Source organism: Coloeus monedula (assembly GCF_965178545.1).
Source record: "Coloeus monedula genome assembly, chromosome: 2".
In the NCBI taxonomy this organism is placed as follows: Eukaryota; Metazoa; Chordata; class Aves; order Passeriformes; family Corvidae; genus Coloeus; species Coloeus monedula.
Genome location: NC_138782.1, coordinates 53,185,860 through 53,201,740, shown reverse-complemented (window position 1 = coordinate 53,201,740; position 15,881 = coordinate 53,185,860). Strand labels below are relative to the sequence as shown.

General features: G+C 43.9%; 1 protein-coding gene across 3 annotated transcripts in view; it reads right to left on the bottom strand.

Annotated features, from left to right (window-relative positions):
• Positions 1 to 12,511, bottom strand: part of SHPRH (SNF2 histone linker PHD RING helicase) — a 60,743-nt gene extending 48,232 nt beyond the window's left edge. For 2 of the 3 annotated variants that reach the window (XM_082302899.1, XM_082302901.1), the window contains exons 1-3: positions 7,200 to 7,298; positions 4,203 to 4,872; positions 3,682 to 3,811 (exon numbers count right to left, since the gene is read on the bottom strand). In XM_082302899.1, coding sequence (XP_082159025.1) covers positions 3,682 to 3,811; positions 4,203 to 4,841 — 769 coding nt within the window. In that variant the 5' untranslated portion in view covers positions 4,842 to 4,872; positions 7,200 to 7,298. Of the gene's footprint in view, positions 1 to 3,681; positions 3,812 to 4,202; positions 4,873 to 7,199; positions 7,299 to 12,353 lie in introns of those variants that run through there. The other variant, XM_082302900.1, reaches the window with a different exon arrangement.
• Positions 12,512 to 15,881: the final 3,370 nt, after the last annotated feature.

Genomic DNA, 15,881 nt, shown 5'->3' with positions numbered 1-15,881 from the left:
GGTTAACTCTGCAAGCAGTTTTTGAAATTCACGCAGCTTCTCCATAATGTGCACCATTATCGAGCCAGTAGGGAAGGTGTCCTGCTGGATGCATTGTCTATGTCTGCAAAGAAAGAAGGGCTGGCAGGTGATGTGTTGGCTGGAGGCTGTCTTGAGTATGGCAATCACAAAATGGTATGTTTTTGATTCTTGGAGAAGTAAGGTGGGGTGCCAGCAGAACTACTACCTTGGACTTCCAGAGCACAGATTTTGGCCATTTAGGAGTCTGTCTGACAGAGTCCCATGGAAGGCAGTCCTGAAGGGCAAAGGGGCTGGACATTCCTCAAGAATGAAATCTTAAAGGTACAGCAGCAGGCTAGCCCCATGTGCCAAAAGAAAAGATGGCAGAGAACATCTGGCTGAACAGGGAGCTTTGGCTGAAACTCAGGGAAAAGAGAGAGTTTATGACCTTTGGAAGAAAGGCCTGGCAGTTCAGGAGTACTACAAGCATGTTGTGAGGTTACTGTATTCAATTTTGGGTCCCTCACTACAAGAAAGACATGGAAGCACTGGAGCATGTCCAGAGCAGAGCAACGAAGCTGGTAATGGATCTGGAACACAACTGCTATGAGGAGCAGCTGGGGGAGCTGGGGTCATTTAGCCTGGAGAAAAAGTAGATGGGGGGTTGGGGGGGGGACCTTAGACTCTCTACAGCTACCTGAAAGGAGGTGGTAGTGAGGTGGGGGTCGGTCTCTTCTCCCAAGTAACTGAACACGAAGAAATAACCTCAAGTTGCACCAAGGGAAGGTTAGATTGGGTAACAGGGAAAAATTTCTTCCCATAAAGGGTTGTCAAGCATAAGAACAGGCTGCCCAGGGAAATGGTTGAGTCACCATCACCAGAAATATTTAAAAGACATGTAAACGTGGCACTTAGGGACATGGCTGAGTGACTTGGCAGTGCTGGGTTAAAACCAAAATGATTCAATATTAAATATTTTATCACTTTTTTTTTTAGATTACTTAATGCATCTATGCTATTCTTGCCATAAAATAGACGAGCTTCTGGCCACAAAGTCTCAAAACCATCTAGAAGAATATTAACAGAATTAACAGAGTACAGTGAGGAAAACAAATATATAAAAATTAAATGTAGCAATAGAGAGGTCATATCCTTTATTTGTGTAAACGCTTGTACACAACTCCATCAGCATTAGAATCTGCTCATCAGTGGGGGGAACAAGAAGCTTCATTTTGGAATGTTATTGGACAGATTTCACTTTAGATATTGACAAGTGTTAAAATACATACTTAGGTGTAATTTTACAAAAAACGCAACTAATTCTGTTTAAAAACAGGTGGAATTTAAACAGAGACTAAGTTGTTAGAAACGTTTAAGAGGAATGCATTCATCAGCACAGAATGAAGGCTGTATTATTTTGTGCTACATCAGTAAGTAGGTGCTCAGAAACTGTTAAGAAATGAAACTAGTTTCACAGTGCATAGTCACCTGGGGTTTTCCCTCAAGTATTTTTTACTTCTGTGACATGCTTTTTCTGAATTCAAAGCAGAACATAATGCACACTATGGACTTATATAGTGGTTTAGTGACCATGTTTTGTTCTCTAACACTTTCAGGATAATTCTTTACCTTTCATTTGGTTTCACTAACACTGAACATTAAAGTTGATGCATTTACTGAGCTATACACCTACCTACTGAACTACAACCCTACTTGCAACAGTTAGGAAAGAAGATACAATTTTTTTCTTCTGCACTGTTTTATATTCATCTATTGAACTTCTACTGAAACTCCACTGCCTAGTCTGCTTGCAAGCTTTTAGCTGTTCTTCATCTGTTATGTTGAATAATACATTTAAACATGTTGATACCATTTCACCAATCATTCATTCTTTTTCTCAAAGCATTAGTAATAAATTAAGCTGCACATGTCTTTGTAGGACTTGACTGGTGATTAGCAATCATTTATTTCTGTTCTCCATGTCAGCTATTTTACTTTGTCATTTACATGTAATTCACTGGCATGAAATCAAGACTATTATTATTTTACAGCACATAAAAATGCACATGCTGAAAAATGGTCAGAATCTTTACCAGCTGGCAATGTAGCCCCTTTATGAACCTGAGCTGGTTGCATGGCTTCTGAAAAGCTAAGGCATGACAACCCAACTGCTCAGGTCTACATTCTTGCTCCAGTAACTTTGAGGGGCATGTCTTCCCTTTCAAAAAGTGCCTCTACACCTGTAAGCTACACTGAACCAGGTAGTCCAAATAAACACCCCTTCAGTGTACTGAAGACAAATGCCCCAGGTTTCAGCAGAAAATTACTCTGGATCCCAAAATAAGTCACCAGTCATTTTCTTCACAAACTCTTTCCCCAACTTTTCCACAATGAGAAGATATGCAGAGAAGAAAACTGTGCTTTCTGCTATAGCATTACTTTCATTTCAGCACTCTATCATATGCCTTAGACATCTCAAGTCTACAAATTCTCTGGCAACTATTCTGCTTCTAATACATTTATGATAATGTATTTCTCCTAATGGATTTAAAACCATTACTATTCATTTCTAGACCTTAAACTATTTATTCTTCAGACCTCTTCTTGAATCTGCTTTATTGTGCTTTCAAACCTAAACTGACATATCTGTGTCAGTCAGACTTCAGTTTTTGGAAGGATGATTTCTTACGTGCACTATCTTCCCCACTTACTGAGTTATCCTGGCCCATCCCTTGGTACACCTCAAATCTTTCCTTACAGTTGCACATCTGTTCTTCGCAGCAGGTAAGGATGTTCAGATTTTATTCTGTTAGCTCTTCCTTTTAGCTTCTCTTTAGCAAAGTTGCCTGATTTTTTATACAACTCTGCCTTTTCTAATTAACTGCAGTTATATTTGGGGGGGGTGCTAGGCTTCTGTTGCAAGAACACACACTCACTATACTACAGTCACTGAATCAGTCTTCAGCCAACATTTTGAATCAATTCTATACTCAGGAACGAGACAAAGGTTGGTTAGGTTGCTTGGTTGGGGTTTTTTTTTGTCCTCAAGTTTCCTAAGACATCACAACATAAAATCATTGTTTATCACTCTATAAATCTGTAATACTACTAAGTGTAATCTGGCAAACATATCTTTAATTCTAAACTGATAGCAAGGCCCATGTTTGTCAATCTGCAGTGGTATATTCTCAAAACTGTCATAGAGCTGCATTCTGTAGTATTTTACATTGTAACTTCTTTACAGTATAAACCAAACCAAAACCTATCACTGGCACACAGGCACCAACCTGGGAACAAATTTTCCAAATTTAATTCCTGGTTCTTTTAAACTGATCCTGTATAATTCGGACAAGATACTGTAGATCTGTTCAAACAACACACATGAACTGGTGAAAACTGCATTTACTCCCAAAAAAGTAAGGACACAAAACATTTCTGTGCTTTAGTACCTTATCTGTAGAGAAGAATTATCATCTCTAATTTCAGCATAAACAAATTAGCAAATGATTAATGGTCAGATAATAGTATTGAGTGAATTACCTAACAACATTGCCTGGAAAATAAGAGCTGCTCTGTATGGCAGGAACTACTATTTTCCCTTACATTTTCAACTACTACACAAGACAAGCTCTAACAACAAAAAATGTTCCTGTTCATCAACAATCAACTTTATGGCATTACCTGGAATTAAAAAACTGTAGAACTTTTCCATGAGTTTTTGAATCATCTGATTAGCTTTTTTGGGTCTTCCACCTCCGTCACTGAGAAACTCAGGTTTACTTAGCCCAGCTTCAAGAAGGTAAATCCCAACCTGTGAAAAGGTTATACAGCTAACAATTTAATTAACTGTTAAATTGACAAGAAAATTATAAACAGAAGAGCATGAAAATAACAACAATGGTTCAAACATTAGCAGGTACAGACAGATATAATAAATCTACTAAAACAAACATGTAGAGGAATTACAGCTAAAAGCTTCTGTGATTCCTTCAGGTAATACATTGCTAATGGTGAAAAAGAAAACATTTCTAGGAAGAAACACACTGAAAACATTACAAAAGCATTTAGAAACTATACATTTTCATTACATTATAAATATATAGTAGCTGCCAAACCTTGTTGTTCAGATGTTTTTATCTTGTATTTCAAACAAACAAACAAAAAAACTTTCAAAATGCAAAACAAGTATAATGAATGCATACCTTTAAAGCCTGAGCCTCTCCAGGTCTTTGATAAAGTCCAATTATCTTTTTCTTTTGCAACCATCTCAAGCCTTCCAATATTTCACCACTTAAAGTTGCTTTCACCAAAATACGTTGTTCATAAGTGCCCAGGTATTCCTTTGTTTCATTACTGTACTCTTCTTCACTTCTTTCATGAACACAGACCTGCAGCTCATCATCAGATTCTCCTCTCATTAAAGTAAAGCTCCTGTCACGGAATTCATCAGCTAGAATTTGTTCAGAAGGCAGATGAAGAGCAAATTCTCCCAACAAAGCCTCCCAGGACCTATCTGCATGGTACGGCAAGACTATAATATTTAGCTGTACAGACACAGGAGTCAAGATGGAATAAGAGTCTTCTTCATCATTAACTGTCAAAAACTTCACAGATTTTGAGCCACTGCCTTCTTTCTGTACAAGATCTTCATCAATGCTATCATCGTTTATAACAATGAAAGATGCAGAAGTGCTTGGAACTGGAATATGGTCCTCATTCGTTAGTTCATCATCTAATGTCACCATCTCATTTCTCCGGTCTTCATGCATATTCCAGCAGAGCTTTTTCTTCTTCTCCTCATCCACTTTGGATGGAGGTGCACGTTTTCGACGACTACTCATTTTGCCGTTTTCTCAATGGTATTTTCAGTATCTGCAAGGTGAAGTAAATCAGTCAACAACAGGCACTGCAAAATCAAATGCCCACACTAGAATTTCACTCTGCAAAATTCTGGAACACAAACCTAAGTACTATGCAGTCAAACTGTTCAGACGTATTAGCTTTAGAGGGCCTCTCCTGTTCCTGCACCATCACACAAAGCTGGACATGAAGCACAGTCTTGTATGAGATTTTCTAATTTTGCCAGACAGCTACAGACAAAGATCAACAAGAGTGCTTCATTTCAGAGATGTTACTCAGAATCTTGTGGGACAGATATAAACCAAGAAACAGTGGAATCCTTCACAGTTGGGGGTGGAGGGAGACAGCAAAAAAACCCAAAACAAACCTAAAACAAAAGTGAAGGAAGTACAAGAGATGTGGGGATGGGTGTGGGGTAAACACACATAAAATTCCTTTTTCCTTTCAAAGCCTACATAGAACTGAAACTTAAAGCAAACTTGACACAGGGCTAGTCTGAAGCTGCCACTACATAAGATATGGTTTAGAGCCCAGGCTATGAAGTTCTGTCCTTCAAAGCCCCCAGTGACCTTCCTACTAATATTGAATAATTTTCCCAGGAAACTGTGCATCCTGGGGCCTGGATATACAAACTGCTTGCAGAAGAGCCCTTAGTTATCTATTGTACATTTGAGGGGAACCAATCACAAAACTAAATGCAAAGTCGTACTGATTCCGACTAACTGCAAACCTAAGTCAAGATGGACATCCAACTCCCTAACTGAACCTGGGCACAAAACTAATTCTGTGGATAAAATACCAGAAAATAAAGTACACCTGCTAAACGGTATCTATGAAGAAGCAAATTATAGAATATTAGACCAATCTGGGAAACTAATAACTACATAGTCAAAACCACACGCTCTTAATTAAATACTCAAACAAGTAGTAACTTTTTTTCAATAAAAGATTTTTTACAAGGAGTTTGAACACAGCAATAGATCTATGACCTCATATTACATTTTGTCAGTATAGATATTGGTCTCATTCCAACCTACTGAACCTAGTATGCCATACCCTAATGTTAAAGCGGCTTATGCTGGAACAAACAGAATTCCTGTTACTGAATAATTTTAGAAGGGTCTTGGGAAAAAAAAAAACCAGACACAAACCATAACAAACAAACACTACTTGATAATTCATGAAAGCCAAAGGAAATATCCTGGAATACAAAAATCTTGCTGTGTTTGAATTTCAAACACAGAATCACAAAATCAATTAGGTCGGAAAAGCCCTCTGCGATCATTGAGTTCAACCAGTGACTGAATACCACCTTGTCAACTACTAGATTATGGCACTCAGTGCCACATCCCATCTCACCTTAAACACTGCCAGGGACAGTGACTCTACCACCTCCCTGGGCAGCCCGTTCCAATGCCTAATCACCCTTTCTGTGAAGAAATTCTTCCAAAGGTTTAACCTAAACATTCCCTGGCGCAATTTAAGGCCGTTTCTTCTCATCCTGTCACAGCTGTCCGAGAGAAGAGGCCGACCCCCACCTGGCTACAGCCTCCTTTCAGGCAGTTACAGAGAGCAATAGTCTCTCATAATTACACAACAGAATTAAGGGAAGGAAGGGCGAGTTTTCCAAAATAATGCTCACGCACACGGAGCGATGCTGACAGCACTCGAAGCAAATCCCGACGGCGAGCAAACACTGCATTTAACCCAAAGGCAGAAGGGTCCCCGCGGCATCCCGGCCTACACGTGGACACCAGCTTGGGCATCGCACTCTCAGAGACAAACGGGAGGGAACAGCTCTGTGTGAGTGGGGTCTGCTTACAGCTCCCGCGACCAGCAGACGCCCGTGCCTACAAGGCGAAGCGGCAGCCGCACACAGGGCAGATGAAGCGGCCGGAGCTGTCCGCACAGGCAGCTCTGCGGCTTCACCGCCGCACCGAGCGCTCGCCGCCCCCGGGGCCGGGGCCTCCCGCACCGCGCTCCGCCGCAGGGACGCGGACAGCTCTCATTGTCTCGCAGGGAAGTGACTAGAAGCTCGGGAAGGCGAGTCCAGCAGGGGGATGCGATAGCCTCGGCAGTCGGCACTGTACCACCGCGACACCTGCCACCGGCGGGGTCTGCGCGGCTGCGGTGACCCCCGGTCACCGTGCAATCGGCCCGCGGCATTCCTGGGGCCACTCGCACAGGCCCCGGGCCGCCAGGCCCCGCCGCCGCCGCCCGCGGCACGGCCGCCCCGACACGCAGGGCGAGCGGCGCAGGCGGAGCGGCCGCTCACGGCCGTAGCGGAGAGCGAGGGGCGGCCCCGGCGAGGGGAGGGGGGCGCGGAGCCGCGGACGTACCGGAGCGGTGACGCTGCTGCCCCGGCGGCCGCGGCTCCTCCCGGCTCAGGCGGGGCCCCCCCGCGCGCCGGCGGCGGGGGGGGGGGGAGCGGGGGGAGGGCGCGAGACCGCACCGCCCCTGGCAGTGCCGGACGGAGCCCCCGGGCTGAGGGGAAGGGGGGTGGGGGGGAGCGGGCACGAGGGCCGCGCGCATCCGCGCTGGCCCAAGCGGCAGCCAATGGGCTCCGGGAGCCGCGGTATTTGCCCCGCCCCTCTCCTTACGTCAGCGGAACAAAGAGCCACGAGGGGCGGGGCCAGCGCAGGCGCAGTTGGGTGCGCCCCTAGCGAGGGGGCGGGGAAAGCGGCCGCGCCCTCAGCGGGGCGGGGCTGGGGGCGGGGCGAGCGCGGCGCTGTGACGTCATGTCGATGGGCGTGGCCGCGGCAGGGTGGCGCTGAGGGGCGGGCGCTGGGCCGGGGGGCGTGGGAGCCTGGTGCGCTCCGGGGAGGCACGGGAAGTTCCACCTCAGCGTGGGGAAGTGCTTCACTGGGCCGGTGGGCGTGCACTGGAACCCACTGTCCGGAGGGGCCGTGGAGTCTCCCTCACTGGAGATACTCCAGGACCGTCTGGTCGCAATCCTGTGCCACGTGCTCCAGGATGATCCCGCCTGAGCAGGGAGGTTGGACCAGATGACCCCCTGTGGTCCCTTCCAGCCTCACCCACTCCGTGATTTTGTGCCTGAAACACTTGGCAGAAGAGAGAGGACTGTTCAGGCATCTGACAAAAGCGATTAAAAGACCGAGTTTCTGGGCTGTTAGCACTGTGAAAAGGCAAAATCAGGCCAATTAATTTTAAACAACAAGTATCACTTCAGTAAAAACCACGGAAAGAAGCTGGTGAAGTTGCACAAGTCCTACGAGGAGTGGCTGAGGGAGTCGGGGTTGTTTAGCCTGGAGAAAAAGAGTCACGGGGGGACCTTATCGCTCTACAGCTCCCTGAAAGGAGGGTGTAGCCAGACCTTTTCTCGCAGGAACCAGCGACAGCATGAGAGGACATAACCTCAAGCTGTGCCAAGGGAGGTTTAGGTTGGACATTGGGCGTAATTTTTTCACAGAAAGAGTAATTTAACATTGGAATGGGCTGCCCGGGGAGGTGGTGGAGTCACCTGTGCCTGGAGGTGCTCAGAAAATGACTGGACATGGCACTCAGTGCCATGGTATAGGTGACAAGGTGGTGTTCGGTCCGAGGTTGTACTCGATGACCTGAGGTCTTTTCCAGCCTAAGTGATTCTGTGAAATGCACAGATTGACACTTTGAGACAGCTGTAAATACACAAATAGAAAACCCTTTACAGCAAGAAGGCGGGGTTCTCTTTTATAACAATTCTTTCAACCATTTTTTAGTATTAGTTTTTACAGATTAATTCCTTACTTGCCCGGGTTGATTTTCTACCATTTTCAGCCCTTCTGAAAGGATAAAGCCCCTGTGGGCTCAAAAGAACTGCTCAAAACCATGCTGTGTAGTACTTTTGGAGTGTTGGTCCTTATGCCGTGGTGATTTGGCTGTTTTAATTTGCAGTGTTTAATTTCACATTCCTAAATTTAAATTAGCTTAAAAAGCATCTCTTGGTCCCATGTTACAACAGGAAATTTCTGCCGAACAGAGATGGAAGGGTAGACACAATCACATAGAATCATTTAGGTTGAAAAAGACCTCTGAGATCAAGTCCAGCCTCTAACTGATCACCTTGTCAATTAGATCATGACACTAAGTGCCACATCCAGTCTTCCCTTTAAACACCTCCAGGGACAGTGACTCCACCACCTTCCTGAGAGCAGTCCATTCTGGTGTTTAATCACCCTTTTTGTGAAGGAATTCCTCCTAATGTCCAACCTGAACCTCCCCTGGTGCAGCTTGAGGCTATGTCCTCTCATCCTGTTGTTGGTTGCCTGGGAGAAGAGGCCGATCCCCACATGGCTACAGTCTTCTTTCAGGGAGTTGCAGACAGCAGTAAGATCCTCCCTGAGCCCCTTTTTCTCCAGTCTCAGCATCCCCAGCTCCCTCAGCTCCTCCTCATAAGATTTGTGCTCCAGACCCTTCCCCATCTCCGTTGGCCTTCTCTAGACATGCTCCAGCACCTCAATGTCCCTCTTGAAGTGAGGGGCCCAGAACTGAACAGGGAGCTCGAGGTGTGGCCTCACCAGTGGCAAGTAGAGGGAGAGAATCACCTCCCTGTTCCTGCTGGCTGCTCTGTTGCTGATACAGGCCAGGATGCCTATTGATTCAATCTGTAAGATAGTGAGCAGCTGAAGTGATGTGCTTTACTAGGAATTTGTGAAGCTACCTTGTTTCACTTCCTACTGCTGGTATGCATCCATATACCTGGGTAGGCAGCTCCTTCAGAGAAAGGACATCCAGGTTTATGTTGCAAGATATGAATATCAAGTTTTCCCATTCTGAACCGGCTTTCTTGATGGCAGGAGTCAGAGCAGCCAGAGGACAACTTCCATCACAGTTACTGAGGTGACGGGGGCATGCTGCCAAGTCTGGGGCAGCGTAGAGTCCCCCCACATGGGACCTCAAAGATGTGACTCCTCATGCAAGTGTCCTGCACCTGCTGTTGATGCCCTGATGCTGTGAGAAAGTCCCACAAGTGACTGCTGCTCACCCTCCTCCACTTGGTGGACTCCACCAGCAATGGGAAACAGGAAAGAAAATCATATACTTCCAGAACGCTTATACAAATAGCAGACAATAGTTCATGTCTCTGGTCACAGGCTCATTTACAGGGCTGTTCACAGGGCCATGAATCTCTTAATGAGTCCCTGTCCTTTAGTTAGCTTTTCTATTTCTATATTGTCCACGTCTTCTATTAAAAATTTCCTCTCCTGGGTTAAGATTTTTGTTTTCTTTGGTAGGGATGATGGTCTTTAAAGAGTTATAATATAAAGCATTTGTGAAACGGAACTTTATTTTCTCATCTATATGTCATGAAAACTAGTAAGCAAGAAAGGAACATTTCTGCTTTCAGAAGAAGGGGAAAGCACAATGGCCCCAAGAGGGTCATGACAATACCTATCTGAGCCTCTCTTTTTTTCTCACCCTCATTTGGTAAGAAATATCTTTCTTAGTTCTCAGGATAAACAACCTTGTCAGAGTCCTCCTGCCGAGGAAAGGAGAAGGTAACTCCAAACAGCTTAACAGTCAAGCTCTGGCCTTTCCCAGGTAGCCATTGTCTTGGCACTGCTCAAACCCCCCCTGGTTTAAAGCTGAGAAGCTCTCCCTGCCCACTTATTGTGTCAAGACTCGGTACCCTTTAGGACTTCTGGGTAAAGGTGTAGTGACACAACACTAGAGGTCCTTTAACAAGTAACGATTTTCTTTGAAGAAAAATTCACATTTGTTAATGCAAAGATGAAGGCACATGGTTAGCAAAAGGCTGTATTGGTAAACCTTGCAATGTCATATGAGAAGAGGAGGGTGGGAAAGAAGTAGAGAGAGGAAGGAAAAAAGAGGGGTGAAGAGAGAGAGATCATTGGTCCTGGATCCAGCATAGAGCCAAATAATGGAGATCTTTGGTGTGTCAGGAGCACTCGTCTAAAGTTCTTGAGTATACTCCGACACAGTCAGAAGCACAAATCTTACCAAAGAGGTGTCCCTGCTTTGGGGAAGAAAGGGGAGCAAGCCTGTTGATTTGCCTGTAAGGTGATTGTATTCTCAGCCTCTGTCATGAAGGATTTCAAATGCCAGTTTATACTTTTGGAAGAAGTGGAGGTGAGACTGTGCTGCCATCATAAGTGGGGGCAGGGCAACCAGTTTATATGTAAAAGGAACAATTTATACCTAGAGGAACAAAGCGAGGAATTACAAAGACTGTGGGTCTAGTGGAAGGGCAGAACAGAGCCATAACACCTTAGCATTACTCCCTCATCACCTGACTACAGTGATAAGGGTCATCTTCCCCTCAGCTTACAGTTCACACATCTCATGGAAATCTCTTAGCTACATATCTCATGGCATATCTCATGGAACACCTGACTGTTACCGTGCCTGTTGTGGCTCTATAGTAGTGTTTGACACATTTCCTGGAAGGATAAAAAGGGGTCTCCACCCACTGTGTCCATCCTTTGTCTGAAGGAGTTTTGATTTTCTGTCTAGCCGCTTACAAACCCATACTTTGAAATAAGGGTTGAGATCAGGTGGAAAAATTCCTGTTTCTATTCAGCAGCTAATGACTAAGGATCCTAGCGATTAGCACCCAGTAATTTCTCTCCTGTTCTAAAGAACTTCAGTGCATGAAAGAAGATAATTGCCATTTGATCTAACAAAATAAAAAGAAACAGTATAAAGAGAAGAGAATATGACATAAAATAAGACCATGTAATTTTTTTGACCACACTTGAGAACATAGCCTCCCTTGCCTATGAATAAAAATTCCCCTGTGCTTTCAGTAGCAACTCTTAAAGCCCAGAAAGAGTAAGCAAATAAAGTCAGGAGATGTGCTACTTTTCAAAGGGTTTCTTTTTTGAGGAAGGATGGAGAAAACAGCATGTTAGTTGTTGTGGTATTTTAAATCCCTTTTTTAGTTGCAATGGCAAGCAGAAATCTTCTAAAGAAAATCAAAATTGTATTTGTCTCCAGATTGGTTCTGGCAGGAAATGTGAATGTTTGTAGCAAATGAATAAAACGGAGGGAAGATAGACTATATTCCCTGCACTACAATGATTGTGTGTGATGCTGTGCCTCAGCAAACTCATGTGTTACCCGGGTAGTTAACTAGCAGGAAAAATCTATTGAGCTCCTTTGATAAAAATCACCATGTGACAGAAATGGAAAGATGGACCCCGGTGGAGGCATACTATCATTCCAGTCTATTCTAGATTAATAAAATCATAAGCAGTATTCTGTGCCCTGGTAGGAAATTATTTTCATAGGTTAAGCTCTTGCCCAACTTCCATAGTGTTTGGTGTATGTAACAGAAAATAATATAACTATTATAGTGGGACTTTGAAAGTGTTGTCATATAATTGCTACCATCCACAGTGCATAATGCTGCTTTGGGCAAAAGAGTGGAGGATTTAAATATTTTTTTGGAGAGCTACAAAGAGCAGAATGTTATTGTGTGCCAGAAGCAATCATGTAAGCCAGTAAGCTAAGAACCCAGCATGCAAAAATACCATGGAGCTATGATGGCAAGCCTCCTCGTTTTCACTTCTTCAGGGCTTCCACTGTGTTCTGTTTCCTCAAATCAGAGAAGTTCAACATATCACTCGTGCCCTTCTGCCTCTTAGCATAGCATCTCCTGGGGGAATCTACCTGCACCCCACAGAATAACACACTTCAGGCCATCTGTCTCAGCTCACGTGTATGCACAATTCTTGTACACCCTTGTCCATCTGCCACTCAGCTGAGCTACGTGCTGGTTTTGTGAACACCAGGCGATACACCTGACCTCAGGACTGACAGCAGCAGCTGATCTGTCACTGGTGGGAGTTAAGCCCATCTCCCTTTTCCAAGAGAAAAGGACAGTTAAAAAGACTATCTAAATATAGAGCAGAAAAAAAATAACCATGTCATTGCATCTAGGACATCGTCTAGAGTTACTATGTAGGATTTGGAATCCAGTTCTTGGAGTTATTTAAATGTATACCTAAATAAGGTGTTTTCATTGCTTTAATATTCTTTTTATAAGTCTTTTTTTTTTTAATGTGACAAAAATGCATAAAGGAAAAGTTTGCAGTTCCTGAGAAAAACAAACCTTCTAATAAAACTGGAATTAAGTAAATAAAATGTTTATAATAAAGTCAGTAAAAGCATTTGGAAATTTAGGCTCAAAATATAGATGTTTGTAACATAATACAGGGCACAGTGGTTTGGAAGAAAGCTGAAGGATGCTTACAACAAAGAGATATTTCAGACTTTATCTATTAGAGATATATTTCTTGGCAGTGAAAAATGCTGATTTTCACACTCTGGCAAGAGAGGATTTGAATTCATAGCTTGTTCTGTAATATAAAAATTAAGCAAACCCAAACTGCTTGCAGAATTCTTATCTATGTTTTATACTGTGAATAAAAAGGCAAATCAAATCGAATTTGAAACTAAAATGCGCAGTCTTTTGGAACAATTTTATTTTGGCCTCTTTCCTCATAAATAAGTGATAAGCAGTCTTGGTAGTTTCTGTCAAAGAAAATAGGAACTTCATCAGGGTTGTTATTTCTTCGATTTATCAACTTAGAAGTATAGAAAGATCTGCAGTTCTCAAGCCAGAAATCAATGTATTTCACACAGATGAAAATCTGCCTCCACAGATGTTTTCTTTGAGTTTACCAAGGTTTGGTGTTAAAATAAGTACATAAAGATTGATGTAGCTTCATTGCAGGGGGTTAATAATCATTCTCTTCAGAGGAGTATTATATTAAATTATCTGTCCGAAATTCACCTTCGAGCCCGCTTGGGTGATTACCTGAGCCAGAGGAAGCAGCAGGTTTCAGAGGGGGAGGCTGAGCACCGCCCAGCATTTGCTCTGGCTCTGGGCTGCAGGAGCAGGCAGTGCTGACTCACGGACTGCACAGGGCACGGAAGAGCCGAGGAGATGCCACAGAGCTGTCAGCAAACTGCCCGGTGCTTCGGGGGAGCTACGCCTTACCTGGATGTTGTTAGTGCCAGGCAGCTTTTCTGATGGAAGACATAGGGATATTTCTCTCTGCAGGATGCGAGGGAGGTGAATACGATGCGACACTAAGCCACAGGAGAATTACAGCCAGGCAGTTCTCAGCTGGGCTGCAGAACTGGCTGCTTTCTGCTGCTGCTGGGACCTGGTCCCTTATAACTATTCCCTGAAAGGTGCAGTAAATCTGGAACAGGAGAGGCTCGAGTGTGGTGGTACAAGGTTGACGCTGCTGTTCAGGGAGAAGCGTTCAGACAGCAGAAGCCTCTAGACCCCTTGTCGTGTGGGGCACTGTGGGTCCCTCGAGCAAGTCTGTAGTAGAAAGGTGCCTGAATCATCCCTGAGTTGAGATTTTACTTTGGCCTGGGGTATTAACTCACTAAGGCAACAACCTTAACTAATGAGAAAGGATGTTTTCTCTGGATATAAATGTTATTGTATTTCTAAATATACATACACTTAGGCTTATTAATCAAACTATATTTTTGCATGTCTTTGGCCTAAAATTTAGAAATGCAATGAGCAGCGAGCAATGAGAAATTAGTTTGGGGCTTCAAATGTATGTTTTGTTTTCCTGCATGGTACCACAGGGAGCCCAGCCTAGTGCGGGACTGATGGAATGGCCCACGTGAATGAGCAGCTCGTTTGTGGCTTATCACCAGCACAAGTGGTGCAAGCAATTTAAGTATTTTGGTACTTCTGTACATATTTACCACTTCAAATCACAGAAATTTGTAATAGAGTTTATATTTTTCTTTAATTTCCAGCAACTGTAGATATTTTCCTGTTACTACTCTCTACTTTGCCTTTCCCCATCCAACCAAACCCAGATGTATGGATTGTGTTCTAGCTGTAAAACAATAACAAAGAAAAATTCTGTGTCTACTGTGCTCTCACTAGGGTAGATGCATAACCTGTTATGTAGCTCTACAGTTCCAAAGCTTGTACACAAATGTCAATAATAAACCATGCTTCAGTCCAGGTCTTTCCTGCGTTCAGTGCTCTGGGGCTTTTCTTTTTGACTTGTTTTGTTCTAAGGCATTTTCCTACAGGGTGCCCCATCTGTGTACCACAGGACTGTTCTGCCTCCTAGCTGGGCTGGGTAGCATCCACGTTCTCTGACTGGGGAAATGAGTCAGCAGAAATGACTGTGCATCACTGAGCACGGTCTCAGGGAAAGAAACCCTACCTTGTCACACAACGAAACAATGAAATATTACATCTCATGACCCTGCTTGAGTAAAAATAAACCTTTTTAATTGAGGAGGTAATTGGAAGCTACCAAGAGATGAGAGAACAGGCTTTTATTTGAAAAATGATTGTGAGAGAAAGTAATGGGGTCAGAACAAAATAAATATTTTTCCCTTTTTTCTAACAAAGTATTACTTTTCATTAACTATGGTTTGTTTCTCTAGGCGATAGTAACATAATACAAAAATTTTGCAAAAATATTCTCCTGGGATTGCTTATGGACCTGCAGATGTTCCTAGCTGATGAAGTCCTGGGTCTGCAGCACAGATGGAGAGGGATAAATGATTAAGATGTTATAGGATATAAATAACAATACTACAGTGTTGTGTGTAGAGATATAAGCAAAACAAGGAATGCTTATCTGCTGGCTTGGTAAGAATCTTGTTTATGGCTGATCAATTTTGCAACAGTTCTGGCTCCTGCCCAAAGCATAAGTTGACATGTTGCTGCCAGGGCCATGGGGCCACCACCAGCCCTGACTGACCCTTGCTGGTCACTCCTCCCGGGCTGGGGAGATGGGATGGGCCCTGGCTGCCAGACAGACAGACTGTGTGACAGACAGCTATTGGGATCTCCCACCACCACCAGTCCCCTGGAGCCCTACAGTATCGGATCCACAAGGAGAGCAACGAGAGTGCCAAGGCCAAGGGTGGTTTTTCCTTTCACCTGTACATGGAAACCACATTTCACGTTTGTCAGGAAGCCTTCCAGAAAACCTGGTGGGAAATAGCTGCATTATCGAGTTTTAACCCAAATGACTGCAAGTATGGCAGTGCTGTGTGCA